The sequence below is a fragment of the Choristoneura fumiferana genome, chromosome 5 (assembly GCF_025370935.1).
Source record: "Choristoneura fumiferana chromosome 5, NRCan_CFum_1, whole genome shotgun sequence".
NCBI classification, from domain to species: Eukaryota; Metazoa; Arthropoda; class Insecta; order Lepidoptera; family Tortricidae; genus Choristoneura; species Choristoneura fumiferana.
Window position 1 is genome coordinate 14,474,837 of NC_133476.1, and position 26,270 is coordinate 14,501,106.

The 26,270-nt window shown below is 37.7% G+C and overlaps 1 protein-coding gene across 2 annotated transcripts in view; it reads right to left on the minus strand.

Moving 5' to 3' along the window:
* Positions 1–55: 55 nt before the first annotated feature.
* Positions 56–26,270, minus strand: part of LOC141428248 (uncharacterized) — a 58,282-nt gene continuing 32,067 nt past the window's right edge. The window contains exons 3-10 of one of the 2 annotated variants that reach the window (XM_074088126.1): positions 13,247–13,378; positions 8,543–9,193; positions 8,259–8,458; positions 6,435–6,522; positions 5,134–5,281; positions 4,608–4,733; positions 3,768–3,892; positions 56–2,349 (exon numbers count right to left, since the gene is read on the minus strand). In XM_074088126.1, the coding sequence (XP_073944227.1) occupies positions 2,321–2,349; positions 3,768–3,892; positions 4,608–4,733; positions 5,134–5,281; positions 6,435–6,522; positions 8,259–8,458; positions 8,543–9,193; positions 13,247–13,378 (1,499 nt within the window). In that variant the 3' untranslated portion in view covers positions 56–2,320. Of the gene's footprint in view, positions 2,350–3,767; positions 3,893–4,607; positions 4,734–5,133; positions 5,282–6,422; positions 6,523–8,258; positions 8,459–8,542; positions 9,194–13,246; positions 13,379–26,270 lie in introns of both variants that reach the window. The other variant, XM_074088125.1, reaches the window with a different exon arrangement.

Consider the following 26,270-nt stretch of genomic DNA (forward strand, 5'->3'; position numbering starts at 1 on the left):
TTCAAAGAAAACTGTAGTTGGTCATGTCTAATAAGTGTGTGAGTATTTTCTCGTATGTAAGGCCAATTAGAGAAACCTTTATTTTAAAACATACAATTTATATCTTGTTTTTACCACAACTTACCCTACCATATTTCTTTATATTATTATCGTGCCACTGCCTATTCTTATAATTAGGTATTCTCTAGTCGTGTAATAGTAATAATACAACCGAAATAATATTCAAATTCGTTTGTTTCGTAACAGTTAATCGTAATACAATGTTAATGCAAGTGCTACCTACTTACTTTGATGTGCAAATTCGGTACCTATTTTATTTTCCCTAATTTTTTCTACATTAAGTGATAGTGTAATAATTTGCAGTGATATAAATTACATAGGTTCGCGTACGTATGTATAACATTAGAATTGACAAATAGTCTTAAGTTCGCGGGTGAGCAAGGAAATTATTTTAGTTCATTTAAATAGTCTTACATTTAACACTGAAATGCAATCGAGCATTCATTCATTACATACACCCGGTAGGGAAATTGGCAGATTTTTTTTTGAATGAAGACTCTGCTTTTCGAATAATTAAACGCCTAAGTACCTACTTACTTAAATTAGTCTAAAGCATTTTATATTTTGCATTTGTGTTCTCAAATTATTATAAACATTTTTACCACAGCGTAACAATTACAAATATGCACATAAGTAAATACAGCTTGGAGTTACCTAGCCATTTACTTTTTTACTAGGGGGAGGAGGGTACAACAGAAAAGAGGTAGAAGAAAAAGATAGGAAGGGCATCAAGGTATTGTACCCGATTTGTGCCAGAAGTTGTGTGTCACCGATACATTTACATTAGCAATGCCAGTAGATAATTATAGCACACATTAGCTACATTATAATGAAGTGCAGTTAGGTTCTAAAGCCAAGGCAGTACTGTACTGCAACTTTATGAATAAGAGTACCTATATACAGTCTTGGTCAAAAGTATTAGTATTAACACCCTTTAAAAATAGAAATCAACAACAAGTACAACTATACTTTATTATGGTATAGGGGACAAACGAGCTAACGGATCGCCTGATTTTAAACGATTACCGTCGCCCGTGGACACCTGCAACACCAGAAGAGCCACAAGTACGTTGCCGGCCTTTTAGGTAGGAGCACGCTCTTTTATTGAAAGCTTGAATGAAGGTCAAATCGGTCCGGGAATACCGCAGACTAGTTCATTCCAGAGCTTTGCTGTGCGAGGCAGGAAATTTCCGGAAAAACGCGCAGTATATAGAAGACTGCCAACCATGTAGATGGTGAGGATGGAAGTGTTGTCGCGTAGGGCGGTGGCGGAAAGATGCGGCAGGGATCAACCCGAATAACTCCTCGGAGCACTCCCCGTTGTACATGCGATAGAGGATACACAGTGAAATACTTTTAGGCATTTCACGATATGCCTAGAAATTTCGGAAACTGACGGATTTTACGATCGGCCGCCGACATAACATACAACAACGTAAGTTCTTTTTTATGGGCATATTAAAAGGCAAATATACATTTTTTTTCTTCCACGAAGCAAAAATAATTAGGTATATATATATTTTTTTACTGGCAACACATACGTGTTCAAGTGCGATGTAAGCGTACCAGACCGATTTAAAAAAAGGGTTTTACATTTTTTATTACAGGTTTTGTTGTATTGTCGAACCAGCATGCCATTTATTGTGTATAAAACTAGGTATGTGTATTTACTAATAATTTGTAAATGCACATATTTTGTGGATTTATATTTTTTATACGATGCTAATACTTTTGGCCAAGGCTGTATGTATAATGCGTAGGCACCTATCTTTGTTATAGGTTTAATAAGAGTAGTCGCTCATACATTAGTGGTACCATAACAGTCACGACCACTCTTCCATTCCAACCTTTATATTACGTTTTTATGACATAAGAAACGACGAATAAAAAATAATAGAAGAGACAATAGGTAGCGATCATCAGGCCAGACAGTATTTTCTAACGCGCTGACGTCAACGATTGCATTCAATAACTCTTTCTTTACTTATTGACAGAAATTAATGGTGAAAGTAATGGTGATTCGCGTTCACATCCCGTAGACATCCAGTTGTAATTGCTCAAGGATTTACGCTAGGCATTATATAATTTTATCCAATCTATAAAAGTGCTACGGAGTGATATTTAAGTTTATGCTACAGAACAATATATCTATCTCATTTGTCAAGTAATAATAAATGCACGAAGTTGAGATCGGACAGTCTAGAGTGTTAACTTGAATTATACTTATAGTTCATTTTGATATCGGATACGGAGACTATTTTCAAGGCGTTTGCTGAGGTGCTGGGCAACCTGAAAAAGAAAAGAAGAAGTTATGTGTTTTCCATGTCATAAATCTTAAAATATAAAGAGACGTCCTGGTTAATTGACTGACCCAACAACTTCCATAAGATTTTTTGGTCCGGAAAGCTAATGCATAGGTACAAGCTCTCTTAACTCCATTGGAAAAAAATCGTTATCTTTTAGTCTGCCACAGTTTTAAAACCAGGCAACTTATGAGTTGTGACAGACTGAAGGGGCAAACATATTTTCGTTTCACTTATTTCAAATAAACTCTTTATATTTACTAGGCCTCTTACTATGTAGACTGACGACATCTCGAGAGTTGCGGGCAAGCGGTGGATGCAAGTGGCGAGTTGTTGTTCATTGTAGTGTTCTAAGGGGAGGCGTTTGTTCAGCAGTGAACGTCTGCCGGTTGATGATGATGACAATGATGAGCTGTATCATCAGCTCTACCTACATTTTAGTTATCCTAATCTTCATAATGATGATTCATGCATTTAACCTTTGCATTAGTCGGGTCATATATGGCATCAATTATTCATTTGTAAGTATTGTATGGGTAACGGCACCGCATATCGTGGCAAATCGGCTATGTCCTACAGCCGATGCTTACACAAAAAAATATTTGATCAGTTGGACTAGTATTTTCAAACTTCAGTGGTAAGGTCAATTTTCATGGACATTGAACTGTATCTATCCAAGAGAAGTAGATCTTAAAATTGCTTTGATTGTTTATTGTTAAAGACATTTTTTGCCAGTAAATAGGTAATGTAGTGGAATCAAGATTTAAGTAGTATGTACGCATCGTTAGAAGGTGTATTATTCTTTTTGACAATACTTTTTGAGAATCTCGTGTGTTGGCTGATAATTTTGGTAGCAACATTTTTGATATTTCACCCCTTCCCTTTTACTTTGAGCCGGACTATTTATTTCTCATGCCCAAATATCGTATACTGGCAGGATTAGTTAGTACCTACGCTCACCGTCAGATGAAACAACTCGTGTTAGATGGGTAGAGTTTTTTTACGAACAGAGGGAGCTAAGCGGGCAAGCGGGTCTTCTGATCTGCTGTGCTGTAACTAAAAGATGGTTGATGACAGTCAATGTCACTTAACATTCTTTTAGTTCAGTCTTGACAACCGTCATCAACTGCCAAAAAGGGGGCTACATGTTCCGTTTCACCTGCACTTACCATCAGGTGAAGAGGACAACAATGATTATAAAAAGTTCGCCTTTTGAAATTGTATTTAGGAATTGTATTTGTTTCACCATCCATTGATTAGTGTAACTGACGGTTAAATGTGATGCCGTCTCTATTTGTTTTGTTCGAATAGACGGAGACGGCATAACATTTAACCGTCAGTTAACACTAATCAATGGATGGTGAAACAGCCCCTTAGTGTGATAGATAATGAAGTGTGACTTACTACACACGCTGCAGGCTATCTCGTCGCTGTTGTCTCCACACCCGTCTCGCCCAGAACAGGCTACAGCCGTACTTCGACAGCGGCCGTTGCCGCATCGCAGTGGGCAGAAGTCCGCGGCCCGCCATCTGTGAAAACACGAGGGTCAAACATAGCTCAAGGGTCACACCGTTATGGGTCACACGTGTGTAAAGTTGCAAGTGTTGAATGCCAATAGTGTATAGTGTATGTAGTGTGGTGTGTGTATAGTGTTGCCCCATCCAGGTGTTCTTTATTTGTTTTTGAATTCAAAAAGTTGGGTCGATAAAGAAATCTTGTTCAACTAGGATTCGGCGTAAATTAAAGAGTAATAAACTTAATCGTATAATGGTGTAGGTACATTGTCTAAGAGGATTTACTTTAACTTCTAGTATGCATGTAGGTATATTCATTTAACTGTCTATCTACATTGTCGTTACCTAGAAGGCAACTTCAACCATAGTACTGAATTAATAATGAAGTCCAAATTCAGCAGGTACTAAATAATTTGCTTATTTCGTTTTTGTTAGTGAACTAGTTTCATCTCAACTTCGTTTCCATGGAAGACTGAAAGACTGGCTATCTTGCTATCACGTCGGAATTTCCAAAAATCACTCCTTAGTCCATATCTATGAACTTCAACAAATACGTCCGCTAAATTTTTAATCTTTAGCTCCAGTGGTTTATACATACAAAACCATATACACTTATGGTGCTTAACAAGGAGTAATGCATCGACGATTTTATCCCATTCATTATTTCTTCTTAAATATCTTTCAACTATGGTTTTGTGGCATTATTTCTGTCTCTTAAAGGGTAGGTCACCTCGATTGTTCGTTACAAAGATGCGGGGGCTCATCGGAAGCATCCTTGCAAGACACTATTGCATTACAGAACTCGTACTCTGGCAGACACTCGCCAGAGCCGCAACGGAACGTATGCCGGGGGCACCTGGAATTTGAAAAGAGTACATTATTCTACACATTATCCAAGTTACGCACAAAGCAGTCTTTCTTACATAATATGGTACAATATTTCCTTAACTCCTTTCTCCTGGTGGCTCTGCAGTTCCTCTCATCTTCTCCACCAGGACATTACCGCGTGAACCTTCGCTTCAGTTCGCTTCACAGCAGAACAAACATATAGGAGCAGCGGGAATGCTGACACAGACATAGTACCACAGTTTCTTACCCCTTTCTCCTGGTGGCCCTGCAATTCCTCTCGCCTTCACCGGCCCGTTGAGTCGGGTCCGAGGGTCCGGCGTAGACCCTTCGCTTCGTTTTATTTGACAGCGGAACCAACGTGTGGAGCAGCGGAAAAGCTGACATAATGTAATCCAACAATTCCTTACCCCTTTCTCCTGGTGGCCCTGCAGTTCCTCTCATCTTCTCCACCGGGGCATTGCGGTGTGCCGTCGCACCGTGCCGCTCGTGACACGCACCGCGATCCGACGCCTCCGCACCGGAATGCGTGCATGGGACATCGCTCGCCGGTGCCATCTGATACATCAGTGATTACAGTACATATCGGATTACAAATGTCAACTATTCACAATACATTTTCATTGTATACGTAATTCATGGTAGCCTAGTGATCTGACCTATGGTCTCTCGAGCCCGGGCTCGCTCGCAATTTTGAGTTTTTCGGAATTCAAGGGCGAAATTACATTCGTACCACGGGCTTTACGTTGAAGGAAAACATCGTGACGGAACCACACGTGAACGAATAATGTGTGTAGAGTTCCTAATCCGCACTGCGGCCCAAGCCTCATTATATGGGGAGGCTTGCGCCCAACTTTGGAACGTATATAGCAGCCTATATACGTTCCACTGATGATGAGGATGATGATGACATCTTCGTTATTTAGAGGAAATAAAATGTTTCTAGGAGGCTACTGACATACCAGCATTAATATCTGCCACAGAGTAGCGTGCAAAAATATCTGACACGTCCTTCCGGCCCTAGAAATAGAGTCGTATCAGATATTTATACACGCTTGTTGTGTCAGATATTGGTGCTGGTGACTGTACCATTCCTAAGCTTCAATTATAAGCTTGACCTAAGCTCTTCTGTTAACAGAGTAGGTTTTGATTGAGTGATTTAACCACTAAGGTGATTAGAACCAGGAACAGTAAACGGTATCGCCTTTGAGTGGTCATTATCAATGTCTTTATGACGCGAATTACCATCAACCGGTTCGCAACCCGTTACTAAGGAGAACGAGTATGTTCAAAATGGAGTATAATAACGAGCCATGAGGGAATTATAGCCATGTCGTTTGAATAACATTAAACGACGCTTGCGACGAAACGCGGAGGCACGCGACTGCGTTTTTTCACAATTTTGTAAAAAAAATATATACGTTTCTTTCGTTGGACGGTCGTGTAAAAATTGGCACTCGGTAGGTAAATATGTATACTTTGTAAGTGATCTCTATAATGTAAAGCAATGAGATGCATATGAAGGACTCGAGACAGAGTACTGAACGTCAACTCTAATGTGGGTAGTGCCAGCGCGGGTACATTAGAACACGACTACAATTAATCTTATTGCTACCCGAAAGGTAAAGATCTCAAGCCGAAGAATTAGAGACTGAAAATATAAAGAAGTCGTGCAAAAAAGATAGTGTGCAATAATTACCTTTACCAGTACCTTGACACGTTTCGTCCGATCCATCAGGGCAGTCCTTTCGGCCGTCGCAGACAAAGTACCAACTTATACACGCCCCAGTTGACCGGCACTGAAATAAATTACTTTTTCACTTCTCATGCTCGTAAAGTTCGTGTTTATGCTGGATCTAGGCGACATAAAATTACTTTTTATGCTCTAATGCATAAAGTAAAATCTTCGTCAAAGACCAAGGCAATCAGGCCACAGCAAACAGCAAACAGATATTTTTTTAATAATTTTTAATCTTTATAAAACTAAAAAAATAATCAAATAATCAAAATACCACGCACAGGACTTATAACGCTAACACACACAGTAGACGTCTACTCGTGACCACGGCCACTGTAATGTTGCCGTAACGTCGAGGTAAATATTACTCGTGTGTGTTAGCGTGATAAGTCCTGTGCGTGGTATTTTGACTATGAGTGAAAATCACGAGAGTTTAAAACGTTATATCAATCAAATAAATCAAAATTAATCAAGAAAACTAAATATTTATGTATAGCAATGCATGAAAAATAAAAGGTACCTAGTAAGTAAGCGAACAATGTTTCTACTGTTGTTATTTCATCTTCTCGCAATCGAAATGAAAAGAGGAGTGTAAAACTCGAGCATTAAACCCATTTCCCCCTCGACGTGTCTATTCACCCTCGCCGTACCGGCTCGGATGCCTATATGAACGTATCGGGTAAAATGGCTCGTTTTATGCTCTTGTTGTACTATCTATTATTATTATTTATTACGTAAGCTATGATGATGATGAGGAAATATATTGCATTAATATATTTTCACTTTACCTATACTGACTGATAACTATATAAGTAATACTCGTAAATCACTGTTGAACTACGGTTTTTTAACCGACTTCAAAAAAGGAGGAGGTTCTCAATACGAGTGTATGTTTTTTTGTATGTTTGTTACGCGATAACTCCGCCAATTGTGGGCCGAATTTCAAAGTTCTTTTTTAGTTCTAAAGGAAATACTTCCGAGGTGGTCCCATTGACACCAAGTCAGGATCTGATGATGGGATCAACGAGAAATCGAGGGCAACCCTCGAATTTTTAAAGCACACCTATAGCGATTTTGGCATTTTTAACGTCAAGTCAAGTAATAACATTCAGAAAGTATCATTTGGTGAACTGGACCCTGATATAGAAGACCGTAGGTACCGGTACTCTGTTATAAAATAATATAACTATGCTGTGTTTGAGCTTAATGGAATCGTTGTGAGATGCACTTACAAAAAATGGAACCAACTTTCAAGATTTTTGAAGTCGGTTCCATTTTTTTTTTACTTCCCGCTTTTTGTATTATTTTTACGGTTTCCCGTTACTAACGCATTTTATTTTCATTCATTTCATTACATAATAACGTAACTAGAATGCATTGAAAAAAACAGATAAAAAACCCATATCGAAAATACAAACTAAAATATAGATGCATAGAAAAACCAGAAAAATAAGACCAGCGCTGGGAATCGAACCCAGGTCTTCGGCATTCCGTGCCACTACACCACCACTGGACAGTGATATAGACACGAATTTCTCCTATGCACCACATATCTTAGCTTGTATGACCGTAAAAGTAACTAAAAATTTGGAATTAAACTAAAAAATACAAAAAGATTCCAAAAAAACAATCTTAAAACCAGAAAAGATTAGCTATGGTTCAGGAATCAAACCTGGCTCCTCAACATTCTGTGTTGAGTATTCTTCGTATACCTACTCTACTCCAAGCATGGCTAATAGCCATAAAGTTAAATTCCTGGGGCGTAGCTATATCTTTTTAGAATAGTTATTCTTTTACCTGGAATGTTCCCGGTAAGCACCCTCTATTCCTTGCAGAGCAAGCCGAAGTGGAGTTAGTCCGATAAGCGCAATCACACCTCTTGTTGACACAGCGAGTATAAGGGTCAACTAGATGACACTGTGAGTCCGTCAGGCAAGGCATGCCGAGCGAAGCGGGTCCCATATCAACAACGGAATCTGCTCGGATACGGTGTTTATCTGGAGAACGCAAACATAACGTTGGGTAATTTGTATAACTGGCCATTTAATATCAGTACGAAGCGCATTCAAATAGCAACTAACCTTTTAACGATGATTTCTTTTGATGTCCCGTTTTGTACGGCTTTTGCTGGTCCTTTGACGTTCCGCTCTTTTTGTTACTTTTCTTTTCGACAGACGGCTGCGTTACAACTCTATAGATGGGTTGATCATTCGCATGAAGATTGGCCGTTAATTCACCTACTCCAATGGTTTCATTGGGGTCACCTTCTTTGCGATTTGAAACTGGCAATTTTTTCGATGGTTCAGGAACTTTCATAACAGCCTGCATTAAAGGGCTGTCTTCTTGAGTGCTGAGTATTTCGTTTTTATTGGTGAACATCGGCAAGTTACTGGGTTTGACGTCTTCTGCTGGATCGGTAATAGTATTAGATGCACCTTTGTTATCTCCTGAACTAGAACTTACGAACACTGGCGAAGTCGGAGATTTATAGTTAAAGGTATTGTCTATTATAGTTCCATTGGCGTCGACTATTAATGGCTCTTGTTCGGCTACGACCGCTTCCGTGACGTAGGTCGGTGCTTTTTGTGCAACACATTTATCGCCGGTTAATCGGTAAAATGCGTTGCAAGAGCATCTTCCGAAAAGATTTGGTATAACGAATTCACAGTGACTTTCTCTGTCCCATAATCGACAGTGTTCGTTGCTGTAGCACACGTGACCAGGCGGTGCAGCTGGAACGATACAATCACACTCATAATATACTTAATACAAGAACATAAACTTAACGTATTTGAATACATTCTTGTCTTCATTTACAGTGTTTTACAGTAAACTTATGGAACGTGCTAGTATTAATGATTGGTTGCAGACGGCAATTTCCTCCATGCTGACCATACGCGATGGTCTGCTAACGTTCTAATACTCAATGTACAGTTGTAAACAGCTGTTTGTGTGACTACGTTTAGTAGATACTGTGTTATTTATTATTCAGCGCGAAATATAACTATTTCATGGCAGAGTTTTCCAAAGGCCCTTGCTCATGAGTCTCACTCAAGGTATTTCTTTAAACCCAATAGGGAAATTCTGTAAATAAACAGACTTATATAATCGGTAGTGTTAAGAACGCCAACCGATTTACAATGCAAATATTCTAATCGTATAACGACGCCAATTTGATTAAACGTAGTGAATGTAAATTCTCAAATGGTAATATGATCGCCCATTATATGGTAATCAGGAGCAGTATGGCACGCACCGCTGTACTTGGTACTGTTTTTTATGGTCGCGTCGCGACCTGCCTCCGGTCGTGTTCACGACCTAGATAGCCATCAGCAGCGAAGCCTTCGTCGTTGGTTATTCAAATATCAAAAGTCTGACTTGATAATCGCTGGTGATTCTTTTATGTAGGACTCGCCTACTTATTCCGTTTGAATCGGACAATCAGAAGGTATTGTTAGAGTTATTAAGTTTGTGAACCAAGTGGTATTGGTTCATTCGAAATTATTTGGGCTCTAGTTACATATTATGGTAAAGTTCTCTGTGGAAATTTAGTGATGATGCCATTTGAAGACCAAATTAATAAAAACAGATAAAGTCTTTGATTAATCGAAAACCAATACTCTGTTGCAACACCGTCCTGTAAGTGGTGACTTATTATGCATTTTTATACTTTTTCTCAAACATGCTATGTAATGTTTATGTTGTATTCCATAAAACAGGCTTCAAAATATTATAATTTCTATGGTTCATTTATTAGCTACTGAATAAATTCACAGGAGTATGAATATTCTATATGTAAATATTACCGACGCGTTTTACGTCAAATTACAATTTAATTTACATAATAAAGTATTAATGTTGCTGATTAAATGGGATGCAGTTCGTGTATTACGAGTATGGCCCTAATAGCCGAACAGCAAACACAATAAAAAAAATTTTGGCGGGAAAATTGACAAGTGTCATTGTCTTATTTTTTATTGACGACTTGGGCTTTAGCCATTTTGCTAGTAAGTTCCATTGTCTTTTCAAAAGTTTCGTTTAGAAACGTGTTTTTTTTTGCAGTCCGTTATATCTACATGTTTTATAGCAATTTGATTTTATTGGGATTATTTTAACGTTTTAAAAAATCATGTTAGATTGAAATGAACACTAATATAGATGGCAGTTATAATTTGAGTCTGGTACAATTTTAATTGTTTTACTAATAAAACATTCGATTTCTGGGGGTTTTTATTTCTTTTAGTGCATGTTTGAGAAAAGCACTATACAAGCCTCGGCGTGAAAGAACATGCCAGCCTCGTATACCTATCGGCCTGCAAGCCTTTCTTTCCCGGCCTCTGCAGTAATTAATAATAATTATTAGCATTCGATAACGCTGTCATCCCGCAATGGAGTAAACATGGTTATTTAAAGCATTCTAGACGCAGCTATAAGTGGTATACCTAATTCACACAATAAGATCATAATAGTGGCGTTATTGGCGGTAATAAGTGAGGTTCACATGACTTTGCCGGTGAGTCGAATGAACAATTACCTCGTTTTCTCACAGACCGACTCCGTTCACGGAAATGATGCACTATTAAGAGCGCGTCCACTCACTTTATTGGGAAATGTTGCGGATTGCGTACAAAACTAAACTTTTCTGTTGGCATAAATTGTCTTAAACTTGATTTAAACCGTTAAGTATGTATAATGTTTAGTAAGTCATCCCAGCCTATATACGTCCCACTGCTGGGCACAGGCCTCGTCTCAGAAGTAAGTATCAAGATTTAATTAACGTATATCCGCATCTCTTGTCTATTCGCGCCGAGCATGCCACCAGAATGTAGCGACTTAGGATATCCCACTAATATTATAGGTAAATGCGAAAGTTTGTGCGTATGTTTGTTACTTCTTCGCGTGTTATAGCGGCCAGACTGATTTGGATGAAATTTGGTACTTTTACCTACTTATGTAGGTAGATAATATTTGGAATAACACATACCTACCTAGGCTACGGGATCAGGATAAAATCTCAAAATTTTAACTTAACTTAAGACTTAAGTTAAGGCACAGTTGTTTTCAGTGCAATGTCAATGAAGATCACGCACGATGTAAATATTCAGGAATCCCCATGGGAATTTAGTAAAATCCCGGAATTTAAATTTAACTACTACATAAACATTAGTAAGTTATAAAGTTAAGTCAAAGTATAATTTTGCAACTCTACATACCTTGTTAAGGTAAGGAAACATGCAAGGTAGGTAGGTTAGTTTGGAAGAGGAACCACGTTTTAGTTAACTTTATGTGTTTTATTCTTTTATATACCTACTTAAATAATCATTTGTATGAATTTATTAAATAAGTTATTACCACCACTCTACGATACCTAAAATGTCCTAGACCTACCTACTGGGTACACGCGTACCAATTACCTACTAATGATGGCACCAAAACATAAAAGCTTCCGTTCTCGTGACCTCGTGTTTCCCCATAGCGACGCCGACACACATCTTCCCGATTTATAGAATTACACGGCGACTTATCGTATCGGCGTTCGATGCAGTCCAGTAATTCTCCGTGACTTGGTCAATTCGGCATGAGATCGGCTCGAGCTCGGCCCGCGCCGATGAAACGGAAAGTGAGTGTGTGTGGCGGAGGACAAATTGTTAGGGTAATTGCCTTCGCAGTTGTTACGCTTTCCGAGTCGGTAAGCGAGTATATGGAGTCCTTGAGCGCGAACGTTCTTTCACGAATGTCAATGTCTTTCAATCATTAGTCGCCCAAATTAGGAGAACTGGCTATATGAACTTTTTTCCGTCGATTTGCTTTACCAGGCAAGTAAGAGCGCTACTTACTCGTAGAATGTCCTTAAAAAAAACTCGCATCACTAGTTGATAGTTTCTGCGTAAATAAACTTAAATAGAAACATAATGGCTTTTAATTTTATCTCTTCGAAGCGTTGAAGATAAGTTCTTAATTAACCTGCGTACACCGCATGAATGTCCTGCAAATTATACCGCAGCGGCTTTGCCTTGTGTTGATCTGGATAAGAAACTATGGGAGAAACACAGTACAAACAATTAAAGCCGTGAGTCGTTTACAACTTTTCACTCGCGTAAACCATTTGATTCGGCAGTCGAAATAGGTTACGGAATTTTTTGTTAATTCAATGAGGATTCCCAAAAAAACGACATAATTCCGTCTTAATTTACCTACGTTTGCAAAATTTCATGACTCTAGACTTAGTGGTTAATATTTTACGATATTGGATGGATCCCGCGGGAATATCGGAATAAAAAGCCTACTTTCACATTTATAATATTTGTTTACGAATAAGCTCGACTAGCGAGTAGCGGAGCAGTGAATAAATTCACTCTTCATTGCGCGGTCGAGACGCTCAAAGCACAGACTTAATTAGCAAAATACGGAATGTATAAGTCGATAGCTCGCTGCCAGTTGTACCTGAGATTCTATTCATAAAACTTGCCTAGAGTTACAATCGTTTCATCGTTTCGAAGACAAGTATTTTTTAGAGGTGAGACGTATTTAGTGGAATAGGTATTCAGGTTCTTAAACTACATTTGTGACATTAAAATGCCCGTATTTTCAGCTTTCTTACAAAAATACGTATTTGAGCTATTAAGTAGCATTAGCGTACTCGTAAATAGCTACTCATGGATCTAGTCTTTGGATTTAGACATTTCTTTTTGTGGACGCGTACTCGGAAGACTTAATTGGCACGCATTTGGTCTTCAACGTGTTACCTCTATTATATTTCAGAAAATTGTACAAAGTACACTTACGGGAGAGGCATGTGTGTTTTCTGAACTGGAGATGACCGTCTGTGCAGCGGCAGACGCCTTCCAAGCACGCACTGTAGGCGACCTTGAGGGTACATTGCTCCGATACCACGCACTCTGAACCCAACAACGTAGCTGTAAAAGAAAAAAAAAACATATTATTAAGTGCATTCTAAATTCAAATAAAGCATTATTTAAATTGTGTCACGAATCCTGAATAGCATTTATTAACCAAATTAGTTTTTCAACAAAATATTATCATCTGAATGTTAGAGTATAGTGCATTCAGAGATATATTAAATCAAAATCACTGTGGAGAAAACTGAATTACCAGGGTGGGTGGTGGGTGGAACCTTTGAAGTACTAATGTCATGTTGACATCCCATATACTTGCCAAAGAAATCATAGCGAAATTGATTATGAAGGTACCTATCTTGTTACATGATTTTAACATATTAAGATATTCTAATTAATAAGATACTGCATGTGTTAAGCATTAAAGTACATAATTTAATTATATCATTAATTCATGCACTAATAATTAAACTATTGATCTGAATTTAAAAACGTATATGAAGTAACTACTTGTAAAACTGAAAACCGGTTCCATTACTCTAAATTAAATACAAATTAAAGTAATGTAACTTATCCGGAAATGTCAACTAAACGCATCCTCTAATAAATCATTTCATTAACTAAGTAAACGGAGCTGTATTTAAACGCAAAGAACGTAGAGTCTGAAATGAAAAGGCGTACAAGAGTAATCAAGGCGATGTTTATTGTACACTTAAGTTACCATTAAAAACTTATGCGGTTGATAAAATGAAACCGACGGTTGTTTAGTAGGTTTGAATGTATATTTAGTTTGATTACTTAAATAAAAGTCTGGTCATTGTCCACGTATTCCACGATGAAGGCGTGTCTGATTTGCATTCAATGAGGATCTATGTAAAATAGGAAACACATTCTGAACTGTTTATTGCTTATTGATTTACTTCTAATCGATTTCCAGCAATACTAATCATTTTAGAAATTTAAAATGGTATTCTAAAAGAAACGTAGTTTTTTTAGATAATTCACCCAGCGTTGTTTTTAATAGCCAAGTGATTAAGCGCCACGAAAAGAGCAAAAAAAAGACACGGAAGCTTGCGAAAAATGCGTAAAGTATGTTTTACAACTTTCGAACATTCAACTAACTGGTGATGACATATAGGTATGCAATCATTCACAAGGAAATAGGCGGGTTAGGTGATAGGTGTATAAATATGCATGCAATTTACATGGCTGAATGATCACCGACGATTTTAAACGAAACCCAAGTTCCGCAAGCCTTAATCGGTAACTACTTAATGAATCATTTGCCAATCGACACCTGATTATTTCTGGTTTTAATTTATGATGATAATAATTACTGTTTTGCATATATCCATTAGAAATCAACACACAATTTTAATACTTTCACTTCGTTTTCTTTGTATGCGTAATGAGTTAATGAAACAGTAAATTAACCTGTAACGGGACAATAAAAGGGGCAATATTATCTACAATAAGGTAATTAATTTTCAGTCTGTGCTATGCCCGGTTTAAGAATAGGATGGACACATTCCCTTATTCATCTCTTCTCGTCTCTTCTTAAGAGGGCCGCTGGCCAGACAGAGTGTTGTGGCGCCCCATGGAAGAGGCTTATGTCCAGCAGTGGACTGCTGTGGGCTGATGATGATGATCTCTTCCCATGGGTGTCATAAAAGACTAATAAGCCTTAGCACACTGCGTCCTTTAATCACGCCGTCTTAGAAACGCGCGTTGACAGCGCATTTTTCTTTTCATAGTCTTACATACTCGTACAACTCGCGTGCGTATTGCGTTTGTATCGATACATACGCGCGTCAACGGCAAGTTAAAATAAGTTTTTGTTAAAAATTTCATTTTTAATACAAGCTTTTTGTTGACTGTACTTGCATTGTCATCTAAACTAAGTACATATCCGTACCAAATTTCAAGTTGGTACTATTAACCATTGAGGAGTTCCTTCCTGCGGAGACGATCCTGGCAGGACCACCAACCTGTCACTACCAGATTAATGTATTGTCACCAAATTTACATAAGTATGCCAAATTTCAAGTCGATCGGATTACTGGAAGTGGGTCAAATTTAGCTTCCAAGATTTGACCCAAACAAACAAATAGGTATACAGGTGAAACTAAAAAAAACCTTATAAAAAAACGTTGTGTGAAAAGGCCGTAAAGAATCTCATGTAAGAGTGGGCATCGGCACTCTATATTGCCCACTCAAACTCCGGAATCCAACTCTATGGGGAAGGTAAAGGAGAAACACCACACTATTTTATCAAGAAATTCGTTATGACGTTTCAATACGGTATTTGACTATTTTTTAGATGTGTCATAAATTAAAACTTCACAATGCCTGTTATCGAATAGAGAAACCATTTTAAGCTACCTTTACAAATAACAAAGTTATAAAGGTTTAAAATTCAAGATTAGACAGGGAAAGACGTACTTGCATATGGCGTCACACGCAAGTAGCGCCATACTTGCTGCATAGAGAAAAGCGTGTGAGAAAGAGACAGGTATATTTGAAAAAATCACTATAATTGCAATTATCAACCGATTTAAGTTTTCTCCTCGCTAAACACTGTTTATACACCGTTCGCTATAGCTATACACCTATATTTTCATAATAATATAGTATAAGACATGACAAATTCAGGAGTTGTCAAATACCGTATTGATCCTCATTCGATGACCACGACCACTCTATGTAGCGACTTAGAATCAATTTCTTCAAGAAATGGTAAATCTAATTTTGAAATTTCTAATTTTTATATATTTCGCATATGTACGCATTGATTGTCCTCTTTTAAAAAAATTGTATTTGTTACAAAATTCAATCGGATAGGTAATCTAGAACACCAGGGTCAGTTAACTCACAAATCTTTCGATTCGAAAAATGAAAAAGCATTTAGCACTTAGGCAAATCACAAAAAATTGGGAGCGTGCAGAAAAAAGTGTGCAGACTTTAATAAACTTATTATCTTTATCAAGATGTAGGTCTGACACGATAATCCCAAAATGGAGATTACAATAGCGCACTTGCGTTATTGGATTTGGCACACCATAGACAAGCCGTGAAAAGTAGGTACCTATGATGTGCGTGACTTTCCGTTTGACTTTTTGAGATTATCTCTAGACAAAGTCAAGGTCGATTCGATTCAGCGCATATACCTACTTGAGAGGATACGCCTCGTATTTGGGACAAGACAAGTGAGTGAAGATGGTACGCTTCGAGCGGATCAGAAATAAATGAAGACTGAAAGTAAGAACACATGAGATGTCATGTGCCTCTTATTTTTTTTAAATTTTGCGAATTAACAGCTTTTCGGTAGTGAAAAACAATACAAAGCAACCTGAACACTACTGCGTAGCAATTCCAAAGTGTACGTGAAGTTTTAAATTAATCCGCAATGAGCTTGCGTGAAAATTTCAGCCCAAATCCTCTTATTCTGGGAAGAAGCATGTGCCCAGCAGTAGGATGTATTTCTACTAGGGTAAAAGTTGGGGTTAAATTAACTTAGTAAATAAAATAATTACCACGTAGCGTGGTGTACGGTAGTGTTGCTCTGAAGATGAGCTGTGGTTGAGTTCGAAACGCGTCAGTGTAGTGTGGTGGTGGTGGTGGTGATAGATGGGTTTGTGTGATTTGTGCGTGTTCTTACAGTGTGGAGGGAGGTGGAGGAACTGAATGGACTCGCATCTTGCATAGAGGTAGCTGTCTTTAGGTCGCGGGTGAGCGAAGTTACGGTTGTTTTCCGTCTGTCCCACCAGCTTTTTAGTTCAGCCAAATAATTTCGTTTTTTTTGTATTCTCAGAAAGGGCTCAAAGGCTCTGAAAGGAACGGAGAATCATTTATTGCGCTCGTTCTAACAACGCCATCTTTTAATTGAAGACGAAATTAACAAGTCCTCTTAAAAGCCTTGGCTATTCAGCACTCTCTACTCTTCTGTTTTTTTAATTATCACCACATGGACGGACTATCGGGATTTTCATATCTGTACTCTAAGTTTCATCTCAATCCGTTGTCTCGCTCGTCTATTTAAATATCCAATACATCTTCAAAATCTGCTTATTCATAACATTAGAAGACTAGTAGACATAGGGGCTGTTTCACGATCCATTGATTAGTTTTGTTTCTTTTTGATCTATTTGTTTTGTTCGAATAGACGGAGACGGCATCACATTTAACCGTCGGTTAACGCTAATCAATGGATGGTGAAACAGCCCCATAATATCTTATTTTTCTTGTAGATAGATAGATAGATAGATAGAATCTTTATTCAAAACAGCATACAAAGCTCAAAGTACAATAGAAAATATACAATAATACCTTTAACTTAAAACTAGCACCAAAATAAAGTTCACTTATTATTGTTTAAATTGATAAATTGAGAGCCCTGCGACGATGTCTAGAATAGGCGCTGACTCAGCATGTACTACGTACTTTAAATACTTAGGTATGTACCATCAGCCAAATATGTGGTCTATCACCCTCAAGTTAATAATCGTTTGCATGTCATAAAACAATAATACCAAGTGTCTGTCAACTAGAAAGATCGACTTTAGCTACATATATTCATTTGATAGGAACTCGTTTAAGAATTGATAGAGCACTTATTTGGCTGATGGTACATCAACTGACATCAAGTACTTATATTGCCTTCCGGTCGCCTTAATACTAAGTTCCTAGAGTTCCTAGTCATTTAATCTAGTGGTAACTCGAGCATCTAGTGGTGATACCAAGGTGATACGAACTCATTTGAATTTATGACCACCTAAATGTAGCAATATCCTGTTACTATTTTTGATACGTTTTATCGAAACTTACCTGTAAATATATATCTATGTATACCACAAGCGTAGATAAATGTTGTTATCGCCTATGGCCTTGGACAATGACTTTTAGTAATGTTTATCATTACAGTGAGGTACAAATAAAAGGTGTGACTTGAGAGGCGTGACAGTTACATCATTAAACAATAAAACAATAAATTAAAAAATCAAAAACCCGACTGCCTTAAAAAACACTAAGTACAAAGACGAAAACAAGTCTAGTGGGCTAGAACTTTGTTAAGTAGCTTATTTTTTATTCGACTGAATGGCAAACGAGCAAGTGGGTCTCCTGATGATAAGAGATCACCACCGCCCATAAAAATCTGCAACACCAGGGTATTACAGATGCGTTGCCAACCTAGAGGCCTAAGATGGGATCCTCAAGTGCCAGTAATTTCACCGGCTGTCTTACTCTCCACGCCGAAACACAACAGTGCAAGCACTGCTGCTTCACAGCAGGATGGTAGCAATCCGGGCGGACCTTGCACAAGGTCCTGCCACCTGCAACTTACAAGTTCAACAGTCGGGACCCATTTGGTAAGAATTTTTGAGCGTAGCGATTTCAATGGGTCTCGACTGTTGAACTTTAAGTTAACTACTTTACAAATTTCTAGCCCACTAGACTTATTTTCTTCTTTTTAGTATTTTTAAGGCAGTCGGGTTTTTTGATTTTTTTAATTTATTGTTTTATTTCACACTTTTTTTATTTCTGTGAATATGGTAGATTAAAACTATTGTAACCCATATATATTTAGAATAGGCTAATTATTAGCTTTCAATTGATACCCCACTCGATAGGTTAGAATAAAAAACATTTTTGTAAAACTTACAATTTGTCGCCAAAAATCCGCCATTTTGTTTTTTTTAAGAATTGCATGTACTCAGTGTCACTCGCGTCATCAAGACAAATCCAATGACGTATCATTTATCAAAATCGGTTCGGCCGTTGAGTAGTTACAAGAGGACATAGGAATAGGCATACATACATATTATACATACGCGCCAAACACATAACCCTCCTTCTTCGCAGTCGGGTGAAAATAATCAAAATTACTATGAGGGTTTTCACAGAGGCGAAATATTGCTAGATGGCGTTAGTATCGTGTACTCCGTTTGACGTTTGACGTTTGCTCGTGATTGGTTAAATAACAAAATGAGCCAATCGCAAACAAACGTCAAATTTCAAACGGACCTAACCTAACCTAACTCCATCTAGCGATATTTCACCGTTGTGAAAACCCTCATCGTTTATCGGTTTAAAGCACATAAGTAATTATCACTTTGTATGTGATTCAATAATACCTATATGATGTTTATACGACAGAAGTTATATTCCAAGTTGACTAGGTATACTTTGTTGGCGATTATCGGATATTTGCGACGTAAAAGGACCTCGCCTTATACAGGCATGTATAGGACGAGCGCTCTATCCTCATAACGGATCTGTCATACGAGCCCTATATTACCTTCTACGAATATTGTGGGTGAAGAGAATGAACACACGTTGGATTTTCCTCAATGCTGGTATTGTAATATGTGATCACACATATGTTAATAAGCACTTTTTTATTGGTCACAAAAATAAATATCGTGCGTTTTTCCTTCTGAAATCGAGCGGCCGCCTGCACAATTATTTATTTTTTAAAGTCTTAATCCACACGTAACACATTTTTTGGATAAATTTTTTTGTTAAAGACAGCTGGGAAAAAACTATTTTAGTTGAAAAGACTAAGAAATACGCTCCGTCATCCGACCCTGAGGGTACCATCCTTGGCTTGGCCAAAGTACACCCTAATATTATTCTAACAAGCTCAAACACGGTAAGGTTACGTTTGTTCTATACATTGGAGATCCTGCCTGACTGCAGTATCATCGGACCTTGGACACCATTTTTGGTCAAAATACTAGGTTACGTTGTTCTGTCATGGAAGTTCCAGTGCTCCAGGCATGAATCAACGGTACTACTTATACAAGTTGGGCCCTGTAACTGGAGCAAAATTATAAAACCACAGCTTCCACTCTTCATCTTGAGCTAATTTAGTTCTACAACTTTTTAAAATAATAACTTGTATGATGATTTTTATTGTTGTTTAAAGTTTAATTTGACAAGCAATGTATTGCGAAATCCGTCATTTTGTTACGTGACAGGCGATGTCATTTAGGCTATTGGATGCCGTACATTGAAAATTCCATTTAATTTGTTTGGAATAAACATATATTATAGATAAAATTACAAAATTTTTGAAAGTTGCATATCTAAAAAGGTTCCGTTTGAGTAGCAGTACCTGTGTTTTAATTTTTTGCGCCTGTTACAGGGCCCACCCGGTATATTTAGTTATGATATTATCATCAGAATTATGCATAATTGCCGAGTTTCGTGTCAATATTACAATAAGACGTGGTTGCAAATCGAGTTCATAGATCCGTTACATATTGATCCAAAGAAAGCTATTGAGCGTGTTAATAAATAATAATAATTTTCAGTCTTAAAGACGCTTTAAGCTCGTGTGCCTTTTCTACATATTTATCTTATTACTAGCTTTGTCCTACAAAAGGTTGCGAATAAACGCAAAACTAGAAGTCATTAAAATCCGTTTCACCGCGCTCCGTTAATTCATTGCATGCAAAAACAGTCTAATCGCTTATCCAAAGTTACGGTCTTATAATCAATGTAAGGTGATGATTGTTACAAACGAGGTGAAGACTGAATATTCGGGTGATCCATCATCAGTGCTTAGCGTGGCGTGGCCGTTGAAAATCAAGTGCTTGTTACGTGAACTGCGTGGATGTGGGCTAATGGGATACCACTGAACAAATGAAGAATATTAACTGCATCGTTAATATTTCTTCTAGGACCCATGCCTACTTTTCACGTTTGTTTTTTCGGTTTTTCATAGTTTTTCATCCTAACTACCTACTCATCAGCTAAATATAATTGTTTTTGAGGCCAAATCTCTGCATGCAATAATTCGAACGGTGCTTCGTTACAAATTGAGCCAGGAAAATAGATATCTGGCTCTTTAGCCATATCGGCACTCCGCGCTTTTAACTTATTGTGATATTTCTATGCCGTAAGACTATTACTTATGTGATGCTTACTAGATTATTTTGCGGGGTTGACAACTTTAGACATACTCGTACCTACTTGGCTTTTTAAGGTCGTATCCGGCCGAATATTTTCTCGTCCGGCCTGTCGGGATTTTGCTACACTTTTTGTCCGGCACGCCACGCGAGTCGAAATTCGAGAACATAATATGTGTGTCAGAACATATTTCCAGATTTAAACAAACTATGATTAGCTATTCAAAAAGGCAACAGTTTTACGGGTTAAATATCCGGCCAAATCAGTCTTTTGTGTTTTTGGACCAAAGGCCTTTTTATCAACGCTAACGCACTCGGAATCGCAATCGTTTTCATCACTTCTTTCTGTCACACGGTACAGAATGAGGATGAGGGTAGAAAGAGATGGTGAATGCGATCGCTATACTGGCAACTTGCAGTGATAGTGGCAGTGACTGGCAACACACAGTACGGTAGATCCGTAGATCTAAAGGCAGATGGGAATAAATGTCATAAAAGTTTTATGATACTATTAAGCCCGCAAACATGTCTTATGTTATTGTCGTTCATAATACTCTATACAATCTAATAAAAGCGTGAAGACGCCATCTTTACCGAGTATAACCGTTAACAATAGTAATAATTTGTAAAAAAATGTGCATTAAACTGTTTCAGAGGTTTACTTATCTCGTGTTTTTGTACAAATAAAGAGTACACCTTTTAACTTTACTTAAGAAACAACTCATCTCAGTGATATCTCGGCCAGATAAGCCTCGTAACTCATAAAAAACTTGTAATATAAAAAAGCAATTACAATAAAGAAAACTGCAAGGGTAACTGTACCGTGAACGCACACAGTAAATACGAAACGTGAAGACGGGAAACAGGCTCGTTGAGATAGAAACTACGGTTTGTTTGGTTATTTACTCTCGAAGTAGCGCCACTGAACCGAATCACGTGCCTTATGCTGAGTTTAGACGAACTCAGTGTTTATTATCTGTACTCAAGCTTTATCTGCAGTAACTAGTATCAAGTAACTGTTAACACAAATCGTGTTATAGAATGATATTAGTACAGTCACCTGCATTAATATCTGCCACAGCGGAGCGTGCAAAAATATCTTCCTACCTACCGGCCCTAGAAATAGAGTCGTATTAGATATTTAAGCACGCTTTGTTGTGTCACATATTGTTGTTGGTGACTGTACACATTATTAGTACGCTGACACAACTTTTTATTACATTTACATTTCTCTAAGTTGTGTAAATGTTTTATTTGTGTGTCTTCTGTAATAGTAGAATAAATGTCTTCTTTTGTTTCTTCTTTCTTTCTAAGAATTTAATGTGATTTTTTGTTGTTACAATACAAAGCAAAATAATGACTATTTATAGAACACCACATAATAGGTAAGCAATACCTACGGAAAATTGGTATGGGAAAAAATAAGATAAGCAATAAACGGCCCTATTGCTTCTAAGCGATATCCTTCATCAACGAAAGTTATCAGACTTATCAGTAAATTTTTAATCGGAGCAAATGCTTCGCTCACTTAGTATCTAAATAAGATTTGGCTTCCGTACGCTTAAGCTTGCAATTTTACTAAAACTAAGCACGGCATGTTTGTAAGTATCAGTGTGACAAGTACTAAACATTAGTCATTACACTCGTGTAAGCCAGGCTTTACTCAGATCGTGCCGGTTAAGCGTAAAGCATTGCATCTTTCTAACTACTCATAAAGTGATAAATTGAGTCGTAAGATGAAATGCAACAGTTAACATTTAAAGCGGAAATGTAGAGCACTAACTTTAAACAAGACTTAACGTCAAAGATAAGCTCGTCCGTCTCCAGACCCAGACGGCGACTGTTCTCTACAGATGCCACAGGAAATAATCTGACTTAGAAATCGAAATCACACGCTTTGTCCCACCCGCCAATTATTTTTGTCAGGTCAGACAGTTTCTAAATTGGCGTAGAGAATTATTGTCGTGTCATTGTTTTCGATTCCAATTATGTTTTCAAATTAAATTGTGCGAATGTGTATCATGCTGCCGAGTAAATGCGCGGGCAATTTGCAGCGAGAGGGCCGGACACGCCGGGCGCGGCGTAAACCCGGCGGGCTCTTGTAACCGTCAACAAGTTTATTTAAATTGGTTCCACAAATAAACGTACTGGACATATTCCAATAATACACGGTGCTTTAGGGCCGGAATAAGAATTTATTGGCGTCATGCTTCATTGAGCTGCTGATACATGGTTTAATTAAAGGATATCGCTAAACACAGCGGGGTTTACGTCAAATTGAAGTCTAGACTTTATTCCTTGAGGGGGTAGTTAAAAACACGCTACAACACCATTAAACTTTAAGGTGGAAATTAACTTCTCACTATAAAATACGAATTAATGCGAATTGTAAGTTTAATTTAACGATAAACAACACTAAGTTAATTCGCTAAGAGCTATGGTAGGTGGTCTAAGTGCTATAGTAGCTGACCTATGGCTAAGGAAAACATACACATTCCTGCACCTGCAGAGCAGTCTAACGACGTGTGTAAAGTTCCCGATCCTAACTGGACCCACGTGGGAACCAATCTAAGCCCTCAGAATCACACTCTGATATAATCTGCTTATGAATTTGCTGCAGGTTATTACTAATTCAAATCTGAATTTAACTACAAAAATTGAGCTGCACATGTGTGTCTCTAATTTTCCTTGTGACTAATTCGGAATGAGTATTTAAAGTACTGTTATTTGAGCAGTATAATTGCGGCATTCATCTGTCTCGACAGATGGTGAAATGGTAAGGCATCAAACGGTATCACACTGTTCCTGCGCTTGCGCCGGTGCTTTGCTCACGCGCGGCATACTGACCAGGGAACTTCGACCGTCGCCGTCACTCCACGTCTAGACACTTAGCCCATATTCAATGATATCTCCTTTGTTATTGTTGAATGGGCGGGTCCGAATCAATTACACTCGCTGCTTTTGATACTCGCTGACAGGTATAATTGTACAGTTGTTATTAGAGAAAGTGTGCGAATAAAAACTATTAAATATCTAACTATTGCGGATATCCTATTCCAAATTTGATAGAGTGTAAAGCTGTTATATGTCAGTTTTAGAGAGCACTCGTACATGGAATCACTAATTCATATCTAGTTGATTATGCGATTTTGATCTACCAATTATTTAAAACATTAGCCTAGAATTAATATATAATTCAATCATCGACTCGTGTACATATTCTCAGTGATAAGTCATGAGTGATCAAAGATTAATCGATCACTAAATAAATCAATCTAATGGTAACAGAACTGCTATTTAACATCTCTGGGTACTAAGCTTTGTTGACATATCGACTTAATCTAGATAACCACGAGATCGATTGGTAAAACATAATAAGTAATGCACGGCTCGATACGGTCTACCTGCGTATAACACGCTTTGCATTAGCCACATATTATAGATAATTATTTACAGTTTCAGCATAGTTTTTTATGTTTTGTAATCTGTGATTACTCACTTACTTAATAATATTTATATGTTAGAGATACCTACTACAGATTATGAAGAGGCAGTTGTTTTTGCCGTTGGTTGGACCCGGCGCATAGCGGGTCCGGCAATCCTCGTTTGAAATGCAGCCAGACTGGACCCGCAGGTTGAGAAGTATGTTACACACCTTATCCGCTAATGGTTCCTGACCACAATTTACGCTTAAGGACTCGTACGTCACCGATCTACTCAAATTATACCTAGAGCAGCATAGCCGGGAGATAAAAACATGTCGGCCTAGTTAATAGGAGTGTTGTATTGCCATAAATCCGCTCTTTTTAGTGTCGGCAACTCTAAAAATCCCATTTTGATGAAAGAATTTTTAGGTTTTTGACGACTTGTCTTGATAGAATAAGAAAAGAATTTCTGAGCTTAGTTAGCTTGTGTTTCTGTTTGGCATCGAATGACGATACATCATAGGTTTAACACATTCCTTGTCAAGAGCGGATATACCTACTTAATGCGTTTTTGTGCATTCGCCTAGTGCCGCTATCATAGCGTGATTTGAACGGATTTGAACTGTGGACTTTGGGTGTGAAATCCGACAGCGAAGATTTCTGTGTGTTAGATTTGGTTTTATTTGGTAGGTTTTTCGTCACTACTTTAATTTTGACTTGAGTTGTTCTTAATATTTTAAAACGCAGCCAAAATTTTCTATATTAATTATTTCTTATAAGTACCTAATGGTTTTAACTATGATATTTTTATTCAACTGTATAATTATCGTGCTACTATCGATCCAAATTCGATGATATTCAAGAACATGATTCGGTAAAAGCACCGTTGTAATCCCACATCAATTGCCAGATTTGGTCACTACGGAAAGAATTGTGCAAAGAAAGTAACCCGAGCGTGGGATAATGGGACGATCAAAATAAAGGCTTGCGATAGTATAGCGATAATGTCGCGTCGCATGCGCCAGACACGCCGCGCTGCTGATGGAGCGAGTAAATAAAAAGATGTGTAGAAACCAGAATTTTCTAGGAAAAAACTTCATTTATCGAGGCTCTTTTGCTTATAATCGATAGGAAAATGCGTTGGGACACCAAGACTAAAGATATTTTCGGAGAAGTAATAATTTGATGCACAAATGTAGGTAGGTACATATTGTTAAAAATTAAAAATGTTATTGATATTTTAATAATAAGGTGATAAGCTAAGGATGGAAGAAGTCTATGTCCAACACTGGACATCCTACGACTGAAATAAATAAATAAAGATAAAAATAAATAAACAAAATGATGATATTATAATGAGGTTAAAAAAAATGCTGCGTATCTTGTAGTTAGAGCTGGGTAAATAGATGAATCTATTTTAATGCTAAGTTTCAGATAGTTATCAAACTCGTTATAAATGATGACCACGTTCTTACTAACAATTTAGACCCAAAACAAGGACTCAATAATAACAAAAGTGACATCGAAAAATTATTAACTAAACATAGCCAAATAAACCACAGTGAAAGCAAAGCGAATACCCATGCAAAGTTCATCTCTATTGTGTCGGCATTCATC